A 20,979-nucleotide genomic window follows, 5' to 3' on the forward strand; every position below is an offset into this window, starting at 1 on the left:
CATTATTAAACACCTTAGACCAGGCAATCAAAGCACTGAACTTCCAGTCGGATAAAATGGACGTTCAAATCGACTTGATAAATCTCATAGCGGGCCATATTTCAGGTATAAACACCAGGTTGGACCACATGGCACCCATGCTTCTAGGGAGGGTTGATAAGGGATTCCGCACAGAGACTATCCAGCCAAGCTGTGTATGTGGCAAATTAGTGGATAATATGTCAAATTTACCAGTAATACTAAATGACATACTAAGGGTGGTTCAATCATCAATGGATACAAAACATAACACCAAAACTATGAGCAATACTGTGGCAATAATATCTGACGTTGAAATTGGAAGCCAATACATAGTAAGAGATTCTACCCAAAACAGCTATGTAGAGGAAGAAATAAGCAAGAGAAGTAAAGAAAAATCGGACAATGAAGCAGGTCAAATAGAGGAGGCATAACACGCAATAATCCATACTAAAGTCAAGTTAACAAAAAGACAAAGAAGACGCGCTAGGAAAGGGAGGGATCAACTTAAAATCCAACCTTCAACAGATATTCATACCTATCCCATCTTTCATCATACCACTACTAAGAAAGAGAAACCAGCTTCTGAAGTAACTGTTTCAAAACATATAGACATGCCCCCGGACCAATCAGCCCAGTCAAATGCTGTGAATGGGACCAGCCTGATTATAGAATCCCCACTCCTCCCAACCTCCTCAAAATCAAAACAGACACAAGGGATTATACAACCAAATAGCCAGAAAAAGAAACAAAAAAAACCCCCAGGAACTCAGGATAAAGATAAGATTCAAGATGAGACTGACGAAAGGGTCTTAACTCAAGAGGCCTGTATAAATCAGATAGTAACGATCCACCAGATAGACGAAACGCAAACACTTCAGGTCAAACCAGCAAACCAGGAAACAAGGTACCAAAATGACCCAATCAACGCGGATACCAAACAAAATATAATAGATAAACTAACCAAAGTCAATCCATAAAAAGAGCAGATGAAAAGGTAAACAAAAAAACACCAATAAATATTAATTCAAACGAAGATGGACGAACCTGCAGTATTTATCAAGCAAACAAACAAACAAGGTGTACTCATATACTACAAAACACGAACATTGATAAAAATACGGACAGGATTAATGAACCAATCACCTACTTTAAAAGAACAGACGGTTCATATGAAGAACTAATAATAAAAACACTGAGACAAGGGAGAAGAATAACCGTAAATGGGGAAACAACACAAAATACAAAATCAGAAGAAGATACAAAAGCTAAAACGAGCTCACAAACACAAGCAGAAACAAACAATAAACTGGCATTTATACCGGAATTCCAGACAATAGGGCGCCAAGCCTTCCTGAATAGAGGTAATATAATGCGGCTATTAAGAGAAATCCCAGAACTGAACAACATAGAATCCCAAGATCTTTTGTCTGTAGAACTTAGGTGTACAAAAAATATTTCAGAGGTAGAAGAGTCCTTAACCACCTGGTCATCCAAAGACATAGTTGATAGAATACTTGCAATGAGTTTCTCCTTTGAAGCCTGGGGCATAGCACTGAGGCGAGACAAACAGAAAAAATATCCATTTCCACTTTTAAAAACCTTAACCGTAGGTAAAAAGAAAATTGAAGAGGGGAACACCCAAAAATCATGTCTAAAAGGAGCGTGTGCAGTAACTCCGCAAAAAAACATAACACAAAATATAAGGAGACACGAAAATGCAGTGGCGCAAGGAGGCGCTCAGGAACAGATAACTGATTGGTCCTGGGTGGCATCGGCTTTGAGCAATAAATGTTCCTAACATGTCCAGTCATTTAAAAGAAGATACAACATTACACCCACGGATAATAATTGGTAATCAAAAGGAATCCATTGCTGCAAACCCACACACGATCAGCCTCTGCTCCTGGAACGTTCATGGTTTTAATAGTATGTGGCATGACCACGAAACCGCAAACTTCTTGGATCAACAGGACTTAATACTGCTACAAGAAACCCGGAACCTGCGCCAAATCTCCATCCCGGGCTTTATCGAGTTCCACGTCCTCGCCGAAAAACTCTCTAACTTTGGTCACCCTAGAGGAGGTTTATCAACGTATATCGCCCAACAATACAGATGGCATTCGGATGAAGTAGACACTGTGGTAAACTGGATACAAGTAATAAAACTTACGGAGAAGTTGGTCTCTGGTTAAGGTACTTGCAATCTACTAGTGCTTAACGTTTATGTACACCCGGAAAAGAAGGAGAAAAATGAAAAACTGATTACACTACTAACCTTGATCAGGGCCTTGCAAAGCACTCATGAGTCGCACTCCATGATTATATCAGGTGATTTTAATAGCAATCTAACAAAAGATAACAAAATAACTCAAGCTCTTGAAGAACTGGGCCTTTTTATTCTAAATAAGAAAGACAGTGGGGACAGTGGCATACCTATAACTTTTGTAAGCGGTAATCAAAAGTCAACAATAGACTTCACAATACTGAGCAACAGCCTGATATCGAAGGTGAGTGCATTTTCAGTGGTGCAACGTGTGGAAAGTGATCATTTCCCTCTAATTACTAAAATAAAAATGCTGGTCACCAAGACGGAAAAACAAAACACCGTCATCCAGCATACCGAAAAATTCAATCTACGTAAACTGAAATGGGGAGGTAAGGATATAAAACCAACAAGAGACAAATTAAAAAATGAACTGCTTATTCTAACATCGGAAGAAAAAGAAAATCCGGTAAAAACATGGGAACATCTATGTGAAGCAGTAACAAGAAATCCCCCAATCACAAATCAAAATTCAAGAAGATTCAATACTGGGAAAAAGCCTTGGTATACAATCACCCTGAGGGAAGAAAAAAGAAAAATCGCACGAGAAGTCCGCAAGCAGGCATTATTGATAAAAAGTGGAATAAAATCAAATAAATCAAAATTGAAAGTCATGCGAAAAAGATATAAGATCATGCTAAGTAGTGCAAAAACATTGTACCAAGAGGAAATGTGGACAAACTTACTAATTGCCGGGAAACACAAAAACGCCAGAACATTTTGGGGTATTATCAACAAACTGACAAGGGGGAACACCCTAAGACAGGAGGCAGGCATTGGAGAAAGTACATGGACTCAGCATGTTGAAAACATGTTTATCGACAGGATGGATGGTGAAAAGAGGCCCTGTAAACCAGAGTGCAAATTGTGCACTAGAAACTCCGAACATGCGGAAACTATCCTAGGAAAAGGAGATAATCCACCAGATGAAAATCTGAAGCAATCTTTGGGTAGTGGAAATGAGAACAAACGTGAAAACACACTAGTTAGTAAATCAGAAAAACTAGTGAACGCCATGCCCAACACCATAGTAACAACAGACCAGCTTAAAGCTATAATAAATCCCCTGAAAAAAGAGGGTTCAGCGGGTCCTAACGGGCTTCCAAACTATCTTTAAATATTCACCTGAATTCTGGGCAGAATACTTAACACCATTCTTCAATTCAATATACAATCAGAACAAACTGCCGAGATCCTGGAATGGGAGTATAATTCACCCCTTTTTCATACAAGGTGATCACAACAAGCCGGGGAACTACAGGCTGATTTAGCTGATGGATGTTGAGGCAAAATTATACGGGTCATGCCTACTATCACTTCTTCAGGACTGGATGGAAGACACGAAAATAATACCAATGTTCCAAACTGGTTTCCGGCCAAGGACCGGTACACTAACAAACTTGATAACTCTGGCGCTCCTGAAGGAAAAAGCTGAAAAAAGGAAGACAAGACTGTACGCTTGCTTTATAGACCTGCGATCAGCCTTTGACAGAGTGAACAGAACCCGGCTATGGGAAAAACTAAGATCATGGGGTATCCCGAAGAAGCTATTGGAGGCTATTATAGGCTTGTACAGTAACACCTGGGCTCGAGTAAAATTGGGAGACGGTAGCAGCCTAACGGCCGAAATTAGAACACAACAGGGCTTAAAACAAGGCTGTGTACTGGCCCCAAGTTTATTCAACCTTTACATGGCAGACATTGTCAGCCACATGGAGGTCGGGGAATGCCATCCACCCTAGTTGTCAAAAAATTCCTATCCCTTTCCTGCAAACACCAATAGGCCTGCAAAGATCGATCAACAATTTGACAACTTATTTGGAACACGAATGTTTGGAACTGAATAAAGACAAAACTAAAGTTGTCCGCATTGTGGATCCAAAAAAGCCAACATTCAAATGGTATGCAAATAGTTCTCCAATAAAGGAGGAAACATCATATAAGTACTTAGGTTTGAAATTGGGACGAGGGCCGACGAATAAAGAACATAAAATCGATCTAAAAGCTAAAGCACAGTCTCTGATCAACGCATACCGGCAATTACAAAAAAAACGAAGTTGTCCAAATTATACACACCTGCTGAAAGTGATAAAAGCACAAACCCTACCCTCCTTGTCATACGCACTGGCCACCTGGTGTGGCAAAGAAGCAGGGCTGTTAAACAGCCTACAAACAAAAGTATACAAGGCAGTTCTAAACCTCCCAAAATCATCGGCACCGGCGCAGGTTCGTCTAGAATTTGGCCTTCTAAATCAGAAGTTTCGCAGTATGGGAACCTTTGTGAAACTCTGTCATAAAATACGCATCTCAGAAGAAGACTCATTGGACAACCTGTGCTGGAAAGAAATCGACACCCAGCAGAAACTGCACGTTCCAAACAGTTGGGGAGGCTATCTGTCCCAATCCCTTAACTGTGTAGGAATTGAAGAAATTTGGGACACAAGGCCAGATAGACATACTTTTGACAAAATTGCAAACAACGCGGTCAAATGGGAATCCTATCTGGAAGATAAAATAAATACCGCAAAAAGACGACACGGGTGGACTGTGATAAATTCATATTCCGGGATAAAACCACAGACCTACCTGGAATGCCACTTTAATAGTTCCCTAAAACAAAGATATATAAAACATCGACTAGGACTACAGTTTTCAAAGGATTTGTTACCATCCTGGATAAATTGTCACACTGACCCCCATTGTCGTTTATGTGGATATCAAAATGAAACATTAACGCACTTACTATGTGTTTACCCGGCGCTTAAGGATTTGAGGAGACGGCTTTTAAAGAAAAATTTTAACAAATTGAACATTCGGACATGTAGGCAAGCTATAATTCGATGGCTAGATGGATCATGTCCTGTGTTGGCCTGCAGGGGGGTCAGATATATGATGAAAGCCCAATCTCTCTTGCAGCAAGATGAACATGGAATCACACCACCAAATTGAAATATATGACATTTACTTTGTCATTTGGCAAACAGTTTCTATTTGCTAATATTTTAACACGTGTTTTATGTTCTATGATGATCTAAATGCATTTTGTAATAATTTTTTATAATTTTATACAATAAAATTGACATGACTATCCTTCCACTGTTCTTCTCAATCCAAATAACTGACTACTATCCACAACTCAAATTACTTTCATATTTCACTACACTAATTCACCACTAATCCTTATGGGTTCCGGAGTAGCCTGCTACTCTCCAAGAATGTGCTTTAACACCCCATTAGGGGTAAGAAGCCCTATATAAATGCCAGCCTTTTCCCCCCTTTTATCCCTCTGCTATCCTTCTGAATCCAATTAACTGACTAACCTATCCTCCACTCAAATTACTTTCATATTTCACTATATTAACTCAACACTAATCCATTATGGGTTCCGGAGTAGCGTGCTACTCGCCTAAAAAGTGCTTTGACGACCCAGTCAGGGGTAGTAAGTGCTATATAAATGCAATTACAATACAATACCCAAAGGTATTGGATTGCTTTACATGAACTCCGGTTATGTTACACAAGGGCACATTCAGGCACAGGAAGTTTATGTGATTGGCAGGCAGGGCTGCTTGTGAGGAGTGCTTGAGGCAGGCTGGCACGATTTTTTCTTTATGTATGGTGCAGCCCCTAACTCCTTTGGAGACCTCATGTCCAGACCTTCTTCATGACAGTGGAATCCCCTCGAATTCTCAGACGTGATCAGCATGGGACTTGCCTCAATTTGGGACCTTCATGCCACCGCTTTAGATCATCAGCGCGCAACTTGGCCTCCCAAGTTGATGCGCATAAACTTTTTTTTATTCATTGCTTCTCTTTTCCACCTCGTTGTTCGCGTCTCACGTTCCTGACTTATCATTGAAAACTAAATTGTGTCCCGTATATTGTGTAGAATCTGCATTCAGGACCTGGACACTAACTGTGAGCAACAGGAACAAGCATTAAAAATGCAATAGGTCTTGCCTTTCATTAAGTTAAAGCCATTTACTTTGCTATACAATACCATTAGCAAAGCAAATGGCTTTCACTTAATCAAAGGCGAGACCTATTGCATTTTCAATGCTTGTTATCCGCTTTTTCCTGACTTGTAGAGGCCTTGGATTGGGATCAGTTGGGAGACAGTCAAATGCTGTGGAGAGATCAAGGAGGAAGAAGGCGGTGGTGCCACTTTGTTACTTGAGGAAGAGGATGCTGTCTGTGGAGGCAAATGGGCGGTTTTGGTGCTGTGGCTAGGTTTGAATCCAAACTGGGATGAGTCCAGGAGAGATGTTTTTGAGATGTTTAGTCAGTCTTTAGTTGTTTATCGACAAGTTTCTCCAAGACGTTTGCCAGGTAGAGTAGCAGGGAAATGGGCTTGTAGTTTGTAGAAGGCGAAGTGCCTACAAGGTTCACAGTGGGTGCCCGAGTGGATGGAGTGCATGGTGGTGGCAGTTACCATGGAAGTGATGGTGGTCCAGCAGGTCAGAGCTATTTATTGTGTGTTTTACATTCAGTCGAAGTTGCCCACTTGGTGGCTCCGAGCTGCTGGTGGTAGTGTTGGAAGGCTGATTTGTAGGTCTGTTCATCGCTGTCATTTTGGATGAGTCGCTAATGACACTCTTGCTCCTTGCAATGGTGCTTTGTAAGTCGTAGGTCTTCCCTCTACCAGTGTACCAGCTTACCTACTGGCCCCACGTATTTGATCTGTATATCCATGCCCTTCAAAGAGAGCACAATAAAGTACAAACATACAATCACCATTAAAGTTGGGATCACTGTACATGAAATGCCCAATGCATGCTGACGATAAAGGAATGTGTGATAGAACCCCAACTGGCCTACATTGATTCCTCGAAGCCACTGATTTATGTTTAAAACTAGCAGCCCGTCCCGACGTTGTCCTGGTATGAATTGCTGCCGGCCAGTACTATATTGTTTTGTAGGATTTCGTTTTGATAGCATTTCTTATCTGTGACAGGCCTGTGAAACGCTCCGAATCACAGTGCACTGCTGATGCACTTAAGTGTGCACGTTCAGTAGTGTGTGAACTCGAGTTTCCCTACTTTATTTTTCCTTGCAATATTATATAGCGCGAACTCGACAACATGGCATGAGCACAATTTACATTACAGAAGAACACATTCATTTGTGGTAGGCACGGGAAGACAAAGCGATTTGCCTGGAATCACAGGATGTTGAGCTGATGCCGAGATTTGAACGTAGCTCCCCAGCTCTAAAGTTCGCAATTCTAGAATTTGTGGTGGGAGGTGTGTCTAAAAGTGTATGTCGGTGCTGGTCATCAATGAGAGAGACCTGTGCATTTTTCAACTGGGTGGTGAAAAAATATGAGTATGTTGCTGGAGATGTGGGCCGCAGTGCCACCAATGTACTTACCAGGGGAGGGTAAACACCCATTATTCCGCAACTTTCTTTCCGCATACCATCCCTCCGCACACTTTCATTACGAAAGTATCATGACTCCGCAATGCCATTATAACGCATGGCATTACATTTTATATGCTTTTACCACACATACATTTACAACTAAATTCGTTGTAAATGCATAAATGGTAAAAGTATGTTTTTTTTTAATGTTTGGATAAGGTAAGTATGGGTATAGGGGTATATGTTTTGGGATACTGAGGTATATGTTTTGGGGTGTTTGGGTATTTTAAGGGTTCAGATATAGTTTTGGGTTATGGGTTACAGGGGTAGTTTTAGGGTTTAGGGATAGGTTTGGGTTTTGGGGTACAGGGGTATTTTTAGGGTTCAGGGGTAGGTTTGGGTTTTGGGGTACAGGGGTATTTTAAGGGTTCAGGGCTAGGTTTGGGTTTTGGGATAAAGGGGTATTTTTAGGGTTCAGGGCTGGTTTTGGGGTACAGAGGTATTTTAGGGTTCAGGGGTAGGTTTGGGTTTTGGGGTACAGGGTTATTTTTAGGGTTCAGGGGTAGGTTTGGGTTTTGGGGTGCAGGGGTATTTTAGGGTTCAGGGGTAGGTTTGGGTTTTGGGGTACAGTGGTATTTTTAGGGTTCATGGCTAGGTTTGGGTTTTGGGGTACAGGGGATTTTTTAGGGTTTCGGGATAGGTTTGGGTTTTGTGGTACAGGGGTATTTTTAGGGTTCACGGCTAGGTTTGGGTTTTGTGGTACAGGGGTATTTTTAGGGTTTAGGGATAGGTTTGGGTTTTGGGGTACAGGGTATATTTATAGGGTTAAGATGGGTTAGTGTTTAAGGGTGTTGGGATATTTTAAGGAGTAAGGGTGGGTTATGATTATGGAGTGCAGGGGTATTTAAAGGGAGCAGGGTGGGATTAGCACATGATATGAGATATGGCATGAAGGGCGGAACGTACCACACGCCCCCAGCGTTTGTCACGCCCACAGCACACGCCCACAGCACAACGCAGACACGCCCACCAGGGACTACTTTGCTGGCATGGTTCTTTTACCTTTTAAATGTATATGTTGGGCGACTGCATAGCCTATGTCCTTCTGCTGCAACTGCCCTTTCCAACGCTGTATTGGGTGTTGTGATTGGTGCTGTGGTTCCTGAGATTACCCGCCTCAAAGGTTTGGGCTCTCTCTTTATTATATTAGTATGGATGAATATTTTCAAGATTGACTGCCCCTCTATGGCAAAAGGCTCTGTCCAATAATTGTGTCATGGGAAGGACATAGAATGAATTGTGTTAATGAATATCAATCAATATCTGGGTGTATAATTAAAAAACACAATAATTAAAAATCAATTTGTTAAAACAGGCAAAAAAATTCAAGCAACCGTGAAGGATCTTGAACTAATTATAACATTTAGAAGGGCACAAGACCCCTGCTTTTTAGGTCTCGTAGAGAGACCTAATGCCGTCCATCCACAAAGCTGACTTTTACGATCCGGATTTGGCCTCAGGCATTCACCCCAGCAGCATTTCTCCTCCCCTTACCATTTGCTCCTGCCTCCGAGAGCTTCAAAGGGATCTGCTTCACACTTCACGGCCGCTGTGACTCACATTTCTCCTTCCTTCGTGCCCAGCACCCCTCCCAGTGCTGGCTTGTTTTCTTAGCCACTAAGCGCAGGGGGTATGGTTTGTGGGATAATTTCCATGTGTAACGTAATGTAATATCAAATGACAAATGACGTGCTGTAAACCATGCTGGGTTTTTGTCACTGAAATGTGGGGCAATGAAGAGTTAAACACTAGACCTTGCTGCGCGAACCAATGGAAATTATTAATGTATGTATATGCATAAATATGACATGCTATGTAAACTGTGAACGAATAAGCTACACTGTATGTGCGAATTAAATTGAAAAAAAAGTATTTCGAAAACGCATATCCTCCTAATGCACCATAGCTTTACAGAGCTATTGAACATGTTATGAATCTTTTTTTTCCTCATTAGCCTTTTTAATGGAAAGAAAAAAAGAATGACGTTCTCCCACTTACACATTTTGATGGATGATGGAGACCTAAACTCATGTGCTTTTTAAACAGGTTGGACAGAGAGACGTAGATCCCAGCTCTGTACGGCCCTCAGACTTAACCTCCATCTTCCCTGTTTTTAGTTCTCACTTGATCGCGATCGCGCCGCCATCTGTCTTTCTCTTTGATCGCAATCACTTTCACGGGCGGGCGCGCGGCCACGTCACTTTTCCTTGTTATTGGAAGCCTTTTAATCTGCACTCTTCCTTTCAAGATGTCCTCTTCTCTGCTTTTCTACCACTGAGCTGCATTGCTGCCCAGCTCCTTCTTCTGCCCTCTTACGACTTCCACTGGCAAAATTCACCTGTGTCCTTCCTGCCATGTACCCCAGCTTACTTATTTTTCGGATGCCTCTCAGTGTCAGTCACCAGTCTACTTAGCGGAGGTGAAAGAGTGACCACTGGTTACGGACTTCACCAGGTGGACACCCAAGTGGGGATTTGTGCCTACAAATACAATATGTCATCACTATGATTCCAAACTTCCTTCTGGCACCCTACTGAGCCATACTCGTGTCAAAGCGCAACACTCCTGCAGTGATACAACAGGAGCAACATCCCCCCCCCCACACACACACACAACACTAAAAGCGTTCCAGAGTCCGTACACCAAAGCATAAATAGAGCCTGGATAGCCTCAACAGCACAGTGCTCTAAAGTATGAAGTGCTATACGAACGCTAATTTGCAAACACCTTCAATAACAGAGCTAGCTTTTGTAGCGGAGCCACGCCCATAGTTTCAAGCGATATTCGAATGCTAATTTACAAACACCTTGAATAACACTGCTAGCTTTTGTGGCGGAGCCACGCCTGTAGTTTCAAGCGCTATACGAATGCTAATTTACAAACACCGTGAGTAACAGAGGTAGGTTTTGTGGCTGAGCCACGCCTGTAGTTTGAAGCGCTATACGAATGCTAATTTACAAACACCGTGAGTAACAGAGGTAGGTTTTGTGGCTGAGCCACGCCAGTCGTTTGAAGCGCTATACGAATGCTAATTTACAAACACCGTGAGTAACAGAGGTAAGTTTTGTGGCTGAGCCACGCCTGTAGTTTGAAGCGCTATACGAATGCTAATTTACAAACACCGTGAGTAACAGAGGTAGGTTTTGTGGCGGCGCCACACCCATAGTTTCAAGCGCTATACGAACGCTAATTTACAAACACATTGAATAACCCAGGTAAGTTTTGTGGCGAGGAGAGATGGTACTGTTCGAGCATCTTCTCTAATGCACGGTACACATCTTCTATGCGCTTTAAATCACTTCTGCACTCCAAACTACAGAGAACACGTTGCCGGCCTATTTTCCATATGATTGACAGAGAGGCAAGCAATTATCTTTGGAGCTTCAGCTGTGCATCTAATCTCGAGCCAGTACATCAATCAAACCCAAGACAGGCAGACGGACGAGGCGCTTCTCAAATGCAAACAGGACGTGGGGTGGGGGGCACCTTTGTATCTTTTAACTTCACATAGGGTGGATTAAGCATAGGTCCTGTTCCTTAGGAGCAGCGCCTAAATGCATGTGTTTGAGATGCAAATCCCCTGCAGTCTGTTCCTCCCCCGTGCAACTGAATGAAGAATGACAGCCCTTGTCTATTTCATAATCACCCATCAAATAGTGTGTTTTTAGTGGTTTACCACGACCACCGGATGCTAAAACATTTGGGTGCTGTCATGAGTATGATTAATCGGCACTTCCGTTAAAAGAGTCGTGGATAAGTGATTTCACAGCACATCAGTGTCACAACTCGGTTAAGACGTTTTTAACCCGGCATTAGTTGGAAAAAAAGTTGCTTCTTTCAACTGAAAGGAAATAATAAACAAGCACTGACAAAAGCAAACACTTTGTTGTTTTTTTAAAGTTCACCTTGCAATAGTATGCACTCAGAGACCTTACATCGCCTTAAGAGTGATGTAGCATTCACTGTCGAAATCGAAGTTCTGAGAGTTCCTTGTTAATGAGATGATATGCTAGCCAAAATCTGCATTTAAATGCACTGACCTTACTGTTTGTTGTCAGTTTCATTTTGGCTCCTCGCATTCCCCCCTCCCTTCTCGGCCAGCCCTTTGATGCTGTGTACGTTCTTAACTTTCAAAAACAGTTAAATTAATTTGGGACCGGGGTTAATAACCCATTTAGGGCACAGAGGGCTTAGTGGAAATCGCATCCTTCTGTAGCTTGTGGTCTGACCAGATTCTGTGCCATAATTACCACGAACTACGCAGAAGTCACCTTACTAACATGCGCTTCATAAAACTCCATTCTCGTACCGGTATCAGAGTTAACATTCAGTCTACTGTTCTGGGATGGCAGGGTGCCCTACACACGCCTACAAACCTCGAGTTGGACTCATATTCATGTTTTCCACGAAATACATGCCTAGAGGGGTTCGAGGGTTGCTGTGGGATCCCCAAACATGCTCTGCCATGCAGCATCAACTCTCTCTCTCTTTCACGCACACAAGCTCTCTCTCTCCCTCTCTCACACATGCATGCACGCACACATGCACGCTCTCTCTGTCTCCCTCTCCTCCTCTCTCTCTCTCACACACACACACACACACAGGCACGCACACGTGCACGCTCTCTCTTTCTCACAGGCACGCTCTCTCGCACTCACACACACGCATACTCACACAAGCAGGCTCTCTGCTTTCTTTCTCTCTCCCCCTCTCACTCACATGCACGCTCTCTCTCACACACACAGCCACACGCACACACACATTCTCTCACTCACACACACGCACAAACACATGCACTCTCTCTCTTTCACACACACCCATGCACGGACACATGCGCGCTCTTGCTCTCTCACACGCATGCACACACATGCACGCTCTCTCTCGCGCTCTCCACACACAGACATACACACACCCATGCACACACACTTTCTCTCTCGCCCTCGCGCGCACACACAGGCACTCATGCACACATGCATTCTCTCTCTTTCTTTGATGTGTAGTGCCGAAGCACCATTGATTCCTGCATTCATTGGTGCTTTTATTATGATACAGGACCTCTTGCTACCTTCCAGGCCTCCAGCACTGGTGGCGTGGTGGGGGGTAGTGCGTGGTGTGCAGTGCCGAAGCACCATTGACTCCTGCTGTTTACAGTAAGACCTTCACTGGTGCTTTTAGCTTGACTGAGGTATGATACAAGGGCCCCTTTGCTCCCTTTCAGGACTCCAGCACTGGTGGTGTGGTGGTGGCAGTGTGCAGTGCCGAAGCACTTTTGACTCCTGCTATGCATGTGGTAAGGCATTCACGAGCGTGGCAGTGCCTAATCTGAACACCTTCACTGCGGTTTCTAGGAGTACCAAAACACTGCCGTGAATAGCCACAGTATTTTCGTGAGTACAACCACACACGCACACACACCACACACACAACCACAACCACACATACAACCACACACAAACAGACACACAACCACACACACAACCACACACAGCCACACCCATCCACACACAACCGCACCCACACACAACCACACACACAACCACACACACACAGCACACACACAACCTCACACACACAACCACACATACAACCACACACAGCGACACACAACCACACCCACACATACAAGCACACATACAACCACACACACACACAACCACACCCACACATACAACCACACACACAACCAACCACACACACAACCAACCACACACACAACCACACACACAACCACACACACACAACCACAGACACACAACCACAGACACACAACCACAGACACAACCACACCCCATCCGTGCACACTTTCACCAGGCACAAATACCAGTCATCAGTGCACGCTTTCACCGGGCACAAACACCACCAGCCATCAGTGCACGCTTCCACCAGGCACACACCACCAGATGTCAGTGCACGCTTTCACCAGGCACACACACACCACCAGCCATCAGTGCACGCTTTCACCAGGAACACACACACCACCAGCCGTCAGTGCACGCTTTCACCAGGCACACACACACACACACACACACACACACACACACACACACACACCACCAGCCGTCAGGGCACGCTTTCACCAGGTACACACCACCAGCCATCAGTGCACGCTTTCACCAGGCACACACACCACCAGCCGTCCGTGCACGCTTCCACCAGGCACACACACCACCAGCCAGCAGTGCACACTTCCACCAGGCACACGCATCACCAGCCGGCAGTGCACACTTCCACCAGGCACACACACCGCCAGCCACACACACCACCAGCCATCAGTGCACAATTTCTACAGGCACACACACCACCAGCCATCAGTGCACACATCAATTGTTAACGCATCCACAATTAACTATTGTAGCAATCGCAGTATGGCGCACTTTACTTTTAAACATATTCATCTAAAGCGCAGCATGCCACCATTGCTACAAAAAAAAAACACATTGTTTTGGCCTACAATTTATAGACTTTGGTTGCAATTGGTGTTGCAATATTTAGCAATGCCAATAGCTCAAACTTAATTAATGCGAGACCTATTTCATTGCAAATGCTTGTTCTCTTATGAACCTATGCGTCTGTGGTGCGCCGGTAACTTTGTATGACATCTGTTTTGTTTCTTAAGCGATCAGCAGCCTGCATCAACCTCCTGAAAATAGATGTAATTTTGCAGTGCACATTTATTCGGTTGTACATGGTATTCTTAGTACTAAAGCTTTGTGCAACCACTCTTCTGTAAAGCCAGAATGATAAATGATTATAATTGAACGTGATAGAACAGCTTGATAACAGATGGGCACCTACCTGAATCCAAATTTGTCCATTGATACAGAGAGGTGTCTTGGTTGGTCGTAACACTTGTAAATATTCCGATCATCCATTGGAATCAAGTCAACGTCACTAAATACAAAGCAGTCATAGTCATACTCCTTTAAGGCCTCAGCATAACCTACATTCAGAAGTTTAGCACGGTTGAAGGTTGCATCGCCATCCTGTTTTGCAGAAATTAAAACAGTTTTTAGGAGCTACAACTCATTTCACTTGAATAACAGTACTGTTTGAAATGATTAGAAAACAACAGAAAAATAGGTATCGACAGCATAACGGCACGCCAAAGTACTGCAAGAACAATGAAGGCACAGGGTGCATTTGAAATTATACTTCTCCCACTGCATAATATCAAACCATTTTCTCTAAAATTAATTTGGTCACATGACAGACTATCTTGGCTGGGGAGGCCATATCAAATTTAATATTTTATGCCTCCAAACCACATAGCATTAGCAGCTTTACAGTATTTACAGCATTCTAGATCTGTATTGCATTACCATAGCATAAAGGGTGCACATTTTGCTTGTAGTTTGATATTTGGAGGAGGAAGCATAAGTATGTTGTGATAATGAATGTTAGAACCTTCAATGCTCAGTGATTTCTTTCAAACGAATTTTGAAGTTAAGTGAACGAAAAATATTGGTACGACATGGACAAGCAAATGAATGGAATCTTACTGGTGACACAGTTTAGGTCAAACAGAAGCCATATATTTTTGTTTTGGAAGAAAACATGGTTTCTTAGGTATATGTGTTTGCATTATTTCTATTTCTATTTAGGGGGTTTTGTAGAGCGCATGGTGACGCAACAGCGGCGTGTCCCCGCGCTGAGGAGAGACTCTAACTGGAACCTACAGAAGCGACATACCTTACTGAGCGAATAGTGCAGTTTTAAGCTTGGCTCTAAAAATTGATTCTGATGGCTCTAATCTCAGTGCCATGGGTAGTTTGTTCCATCTCGAGGCTGCAAGGTACCTGAAGGATCTTCCGCCCATCCGTGCTCTAGACACCTTGGGAATAACCAGGAGTCCAGAGCCGGAGGATCTCAAAGAGCGGGACGGCTCGTAAGGCGTCAGAAGTCCTTGCAAAGGGAGAGGAGATCTCCCATTGATGATCCGATGGCACGTGCACAGTACTTTGAATTCTACCCTGCTTCTGACCGGGAGCCAATGCAGAGACCGGAGGGCTGCTGCAGATGCGGCTCTTCTGGGTAGTCTAAGCACTAGTCGGGCAGCGGCATTCTGTAGGACCTGTAGGCGGCTGAGATTCTTCTCCAAGGTCCCTAAATAGAGAAGATTGCCATAGTCCATCTTTGATGTGACTAGTGCATGCACCAAGGTTTGTCGGGCTCTCATAGGTAGAAACTTCAAAGTCTTCCTGAGACTTTTGAGGGTCCCAAAGCATGATCCGACCACCTGATTGATCTGGGGGCCGAAGGTAAGGTCAGTATCAAACCAGATGCCCAAGTTCTTTGCTTTCTGGCACGGGATGGGTGTTGGACCTAGACAGGATGGCCACCATGCTATGCGAATACCAAACACAAGAAGCAACGGTATTGGTTCAACTTGCAAAAAAAATCATCAGTTGGGCGATAGATACAATATTACTTACTTTTCTATGCTTGACTAAAAACAGAGAAACAGCAGGGCCGTAAGGCCTCTTACCCCCTATCACTTATACACATCAAGCCACGACAGAGTAAGCAAGTGTTCTTCCTAATACTTACTGATAGCTGTAGGACTAAGAGGCTCACCTAGATAAAGAATGAAAACATGGGAACACCTGAATTGATAGTATAAATGTTTTAAACATCATAATAAAAGAAAAGGGTCTCCTTTAAGGCGCTACATAAAAGCAGTAGTAGGCATGCACACGAACAGCTGCTTACTATTTACCCAATGTTAGACTTGGCATCCTTGGCTTGATGCCCCCTGACGTTTTGCCTCTATTTCCTGTATTTTTTATGCTGGGCTGGATTTCGTTTTTGCTGGCTTACATGCTTTGGACACTTTGCCCCTGCTGATAAGTGTCTAAGTGTCAAAGTGCAAGTGCTCCCTGTGTAAATTATTATGATTGGTTAGGTATGGTTGGCATGACTGATTTACTGGTAAGCCCCCAGTAAAGTGCACTGAAGTATGCCAGGGCCTGTAATACAAATGCTACTAGTGGGCCTGCAGCACTGATTGTGCCACCCACATGAGTAGCCGTGTAAAAGGTATCTCAGATCTGCCACTGCAGGGTCTGCAGCCAGTTTTAAACTGCCATGTCGACCTGGCAAATGCCCCAACTTGATAGTCCATACCTTCCACTTTCTTCCATGTAAGGGACCCCTCAGGTAGGCCCAAGGTCAGGGTGCAGCGTAGGTAATAGGTAGGACATGTGCTGATGTGTTTTACATGTCATGATAGTGAAACACTGCCAATTTCGTTTTTCACTATTGAAAGGGTATCTGTCCTATAGGCTAACATGGGAGTTACTTTGTAACATCTTAGAAGTATAACTTTCTATTGAGACAAAATAGAGAATGGAGTTTAGGCTCCTTAAAATCAGAATTTAACACCTTGGCTGCTAGAGGCATTTTCCTCCTGTGCTGATTACTTGAATTCCTCATTGTTCATGACGAGCTCAGCTCGTCATAAGCACAGCTCAACCGTGCCTCATGACGAGCTGAGCTCGTCATGAGCAGGGAAGGGGTTAATAACAGATCTTCTTAGGGAGATGGTTTTTAAATTGTGTTTGAAAATGCCACTTTTAGATAGTAGGCCTTTTCTTTTTTAACCATTCTGATTGCCTCTGCTGGTTTGAGTATTGACTGTCTGGTTTTGGAGTGACAGGGACTGCGGGTGCGTATTCACTGTAGACAGTCACCGGGAGGAATGGGTGTTTGAGGTGTGTCCTGACATTCTTGGGTGACTCAGAGCTGAGCTGAATAGACCTTGGCTGCATTTAGAGTGGTGGGAGGAGTTTCACTTACACCTGAATAGACAGTGTCTCCTCTGCACAATGCTTTCTCCACCTCCTGTAGTGATGCTGCACTAGAGAGTACAGAATTGGTTTGGGCTGGGCTCAGAGACCCTTGCCACAAGGAGAACCAAGACAACATGTGGTATAAGTAGTGGACCTTAAACTCCAGAGAATTAGATCACTTCCGGACTCAAGAGGAACCTTTTGCCAAGGAGAAGAACTGGAGAGCTATAAGGAGTACTGCCCCTTTGCTGTGTAATTTGCTAGGTAGGCCTGCAGTTGCTGCTTCTGCTAGTAATAGGACAAAGACTGGAACTTTGCTGAGAAACTGCTTGAAGAAGAATGTTCAAGGGCTTGTGTGCACTGGCCTCCTATTCTGAAGACTCAGAGACACAAACACTTCACCACCAGCCACCCTTAACTCCACTGCTGAGAGTTCTGACCTGTCAGGAGGTGCTTGTTCTAGTTCTGGGCCTCTGGAGGTTGTTCCTGCTGATGGGAGCTGGATGAAACTCAAAGAAAGCAAGAAAAACAACTATGACGCGGTGATTGACGCAGCGACCTGCACCGAAGGCAGGGGCACTGCTCGTGAAGTGCACAATGTACCGCCCTGCCTGCACCACAGCTCTAATCCCGTTTGCCGCCGGCAGTTATCAGCTTTCCTGACAACAGCGCTCTAATTAACACCGTCACCACCAGCGCCAGTATCCAGTTATCATGGAGCCGATAACAGACAATGGTGACTTCACAAGCTCTTTGACTTCACATCGCCTCACCACCGACGCCACCATCTTCCCCTGTCCTGGACTCAACACGTCGCCTGCTCGCAGACACAACGCCTCACCTCCCTGTGGCAACCAGGGAACCAGCCTCGACACCGATGCCTCACCTCCATGGCGCCGTGCACAGTCCATAGACTTTGTTTTCCAAGGTTCTGTAGTTTGTGGTCCGTGTGACTCCATGCCGACACTACGCACCTTGCGATCGGCTCCATACTTTGGATGTATGCCTGTCATGACAGCATAATACCTCCAGGTGGAGCTATTTGTTTCTACAAGTGCTATTTCTGCAAGTAACCTTTTTTAATTTTTTTATTTTTTATTGAGAATTTATATTGGTACAAAAATAAAAGTAATCATGATCGTAGAAGAGATTTCGAAATGCCAAAGATCACAGGATATCATAATACAATTCGTTATCATACAATAAATAGATATAAATATAATCCTACCAGAAGGGGAGCGTGGTTTCAAACATTTACAAGGACTTCATAGCATGTACCCGACATAGATTACAATCATATATCACAATACACATACCTTGGCCCAAATTTACAATTGCCCATCCCTCCAATCTTTCAAGGGTGCCCATATTTTGCAACCAAACTCACGTGTTTTCCTACCCTTATGCACATACAATGTAGATTTGATATTGTGAATACCGAGGAGCCTGGTCAGCCACATTTGAAAGGATGGGGCATTTGAATCTTTCCAAGCCGCTGACAGAAGAATACGCAATACCGCAACGGCTAAAAAGATAAATGCTTCCGTCTCACTATTAAGACCCATCTTACTATCACTCCCGAGAATCACCACTGTCGGGGATAGGCTGATCTTAGAGCCTAGCAGCCCCTCCAGGAATTTCTCGATCTCGCCTTTAATCAAGCTAAGTTTCTCACAATAATAGAACATGTGCAGTAAATCCCCCGGGCCTTTCTGACATCTGGTGCAGTTGTTGTCCACCGTCATACCCCAATCAAAAAATTTAGAGGGTGTAAAATAAAGATTAAAGAGTGTTTTAAAATGTTGTACCTTCAGATTTGATGACCGTAATACCAGCTTATCCAGATATAGGGCTTTATCGAGATCCGAGTCCGGATCCTGCAGTTTAACTGCCCAGACAGCCTCATGTTTCTCCAGATCATCAGACACCCTTTCAATTAAGTCCTGATATATAACTTTGATCCTATTCCGCCCTTTTAATAAGTATTCCAACACAGGACAACAAATACCTGGGGATATGCCAGGTATTATAGCTTTAAGCGTTTGCAAGACCTGAACGTATTTAAAACTTTGACGAATGGGTAGGCCATACTTCTGCTGGATGGCGTTAAAACTCATGATACTGCCATCCTTCATTATGTCCCCCACTGTCCGAATGCCCTGCTGTTCCCAGCATTTCCATGCACTGTCCAGGCTCAAATTAGGAAAATGGCCTGATTTACACAACGGCGTATATAGATTAATCCTTTGAACTTGTAACACTTTCTGGAGTGTTTTCCACAGCTCCCAGGCGCTTACAGAAACCTTGTAGCGCATTTTCTTAAAATATCTGCGATCCGTTTTCCTTAGCAGGGCGCCCAAAGCCTCCTTTCCCATTAATAGCTCCTCGATGGAATATCATTGAGCTCAGATGTCGGGTCTTGGGTGTGCCTTTTGCTTGACACTGGATCAAATAGAATCGACATCTGTGTCAGCAGACAGGCCCAGTGATAGTACCTTAAATTCGGGACTCCAAGCCCCCACGTTCCTGCGGGAGGATCATATATTTTAATGGCCGTCTTATCTTCCCGTATTGCCACAGAAAGCTGTTAAAGATAGACTCGATTTTTTTAATCACCCCCTCCTCAATTAAGAAAGGAATGGAGCGGAACAAGTAGAGGATTTTAGGCAGCATGGTCATTTTGAGCACATTTGTCCTACCTATAAGAGATAGGCGCAACGTGTCCAATCTCTTCAGATCTTTCTAAATTTTTTTAATAAGTGGGTCAAAATTATCCTGGATAATTGATCCTGTTGCTGCATTGATTATCACCCCAAGATATGTTGCTGAGTCAACATACCTTTGATCGGACTTAATAATGTTCTTTGAGCATATTACCTGGGTTTTCGCCTCATTCAGACGATATCCAGAGTGGTATCCAAATTCCCTAGTGATCTCCACCAATATTCGCATAGCCTCGGCAGGTTCTGATGAAATCACTGCCAGATCGTCAGCATAGGCTAATATTTTGCTCTCGAATCCATTGGTTATTACTGGCTTGATCACACAATTCCCCAGTATTTGCCTAACCAGTGGATCGATATAAAGCGCAAATAGGATGGGTGAGCAGGGACACCCGTGACGGGTGCCCCTAGTTATCGTGAATTTATCTGAACACTCACCCATCATCTGTATTCTGGCGGCCGGATCGGAATACATGGCTTTTATAGCCGTCAGGATTCTTTGACCGAAGCCTCTCCCCACAAGGACACCCCACAGGTAGTGCCATCTGACGCGATCCAAGGCTTTTTCCGCGTCGAGGAGGATCATAGCGACCCCCAGCAGCATAGGCCTCGAGCAGCGAAATTGCCCTTCTAATATGGTCCGTTGTTCCTCGCCCTGGAATAAAGCCATGCTGCCAGGGGGAAACCAGCCCGCCAATGACCC

The 20,979-nt window shown here is 43.9% G+C and overlaps 1 protein-coding gene across 1 annotated transcript in view; it reads right to left on the minus strand.

The window, feature by feature from the left end:
* B4GALT1 (beta-1,4-galactosyltransferase 1) overlaps window positions 1–20,979 on the minus strand; it is a 503,885-nt gene that overhangs the window by 162,740 nt on the left and 320,166 nt on the right. The window contains exon 3 of the mRNA XM_086961693.1: window positions 14,561–14,748. Coding sequence (XP_086817819.1) covers window positions 14,561–14,748 — 188 coding nt within the window. The remainder of the gene's footprint in view (window positions 1–14,560; window positions 14,749–20,979) is intronic.

The sequence above is a fragment of the Lissotriton vulgaris genome, chromosome 3_1 (genome assembly GCF_964263255.1).
Source record: "Lissotriton vulgaris chromosome 3_1, aLisVul1.2, whole genome shotgun sequence".
NCBI lineage: Eukaryota > Metazoa > Chordata > Amphibia > Caudata > Salamandridae > Lissotriton > Lissotriton vulgaris.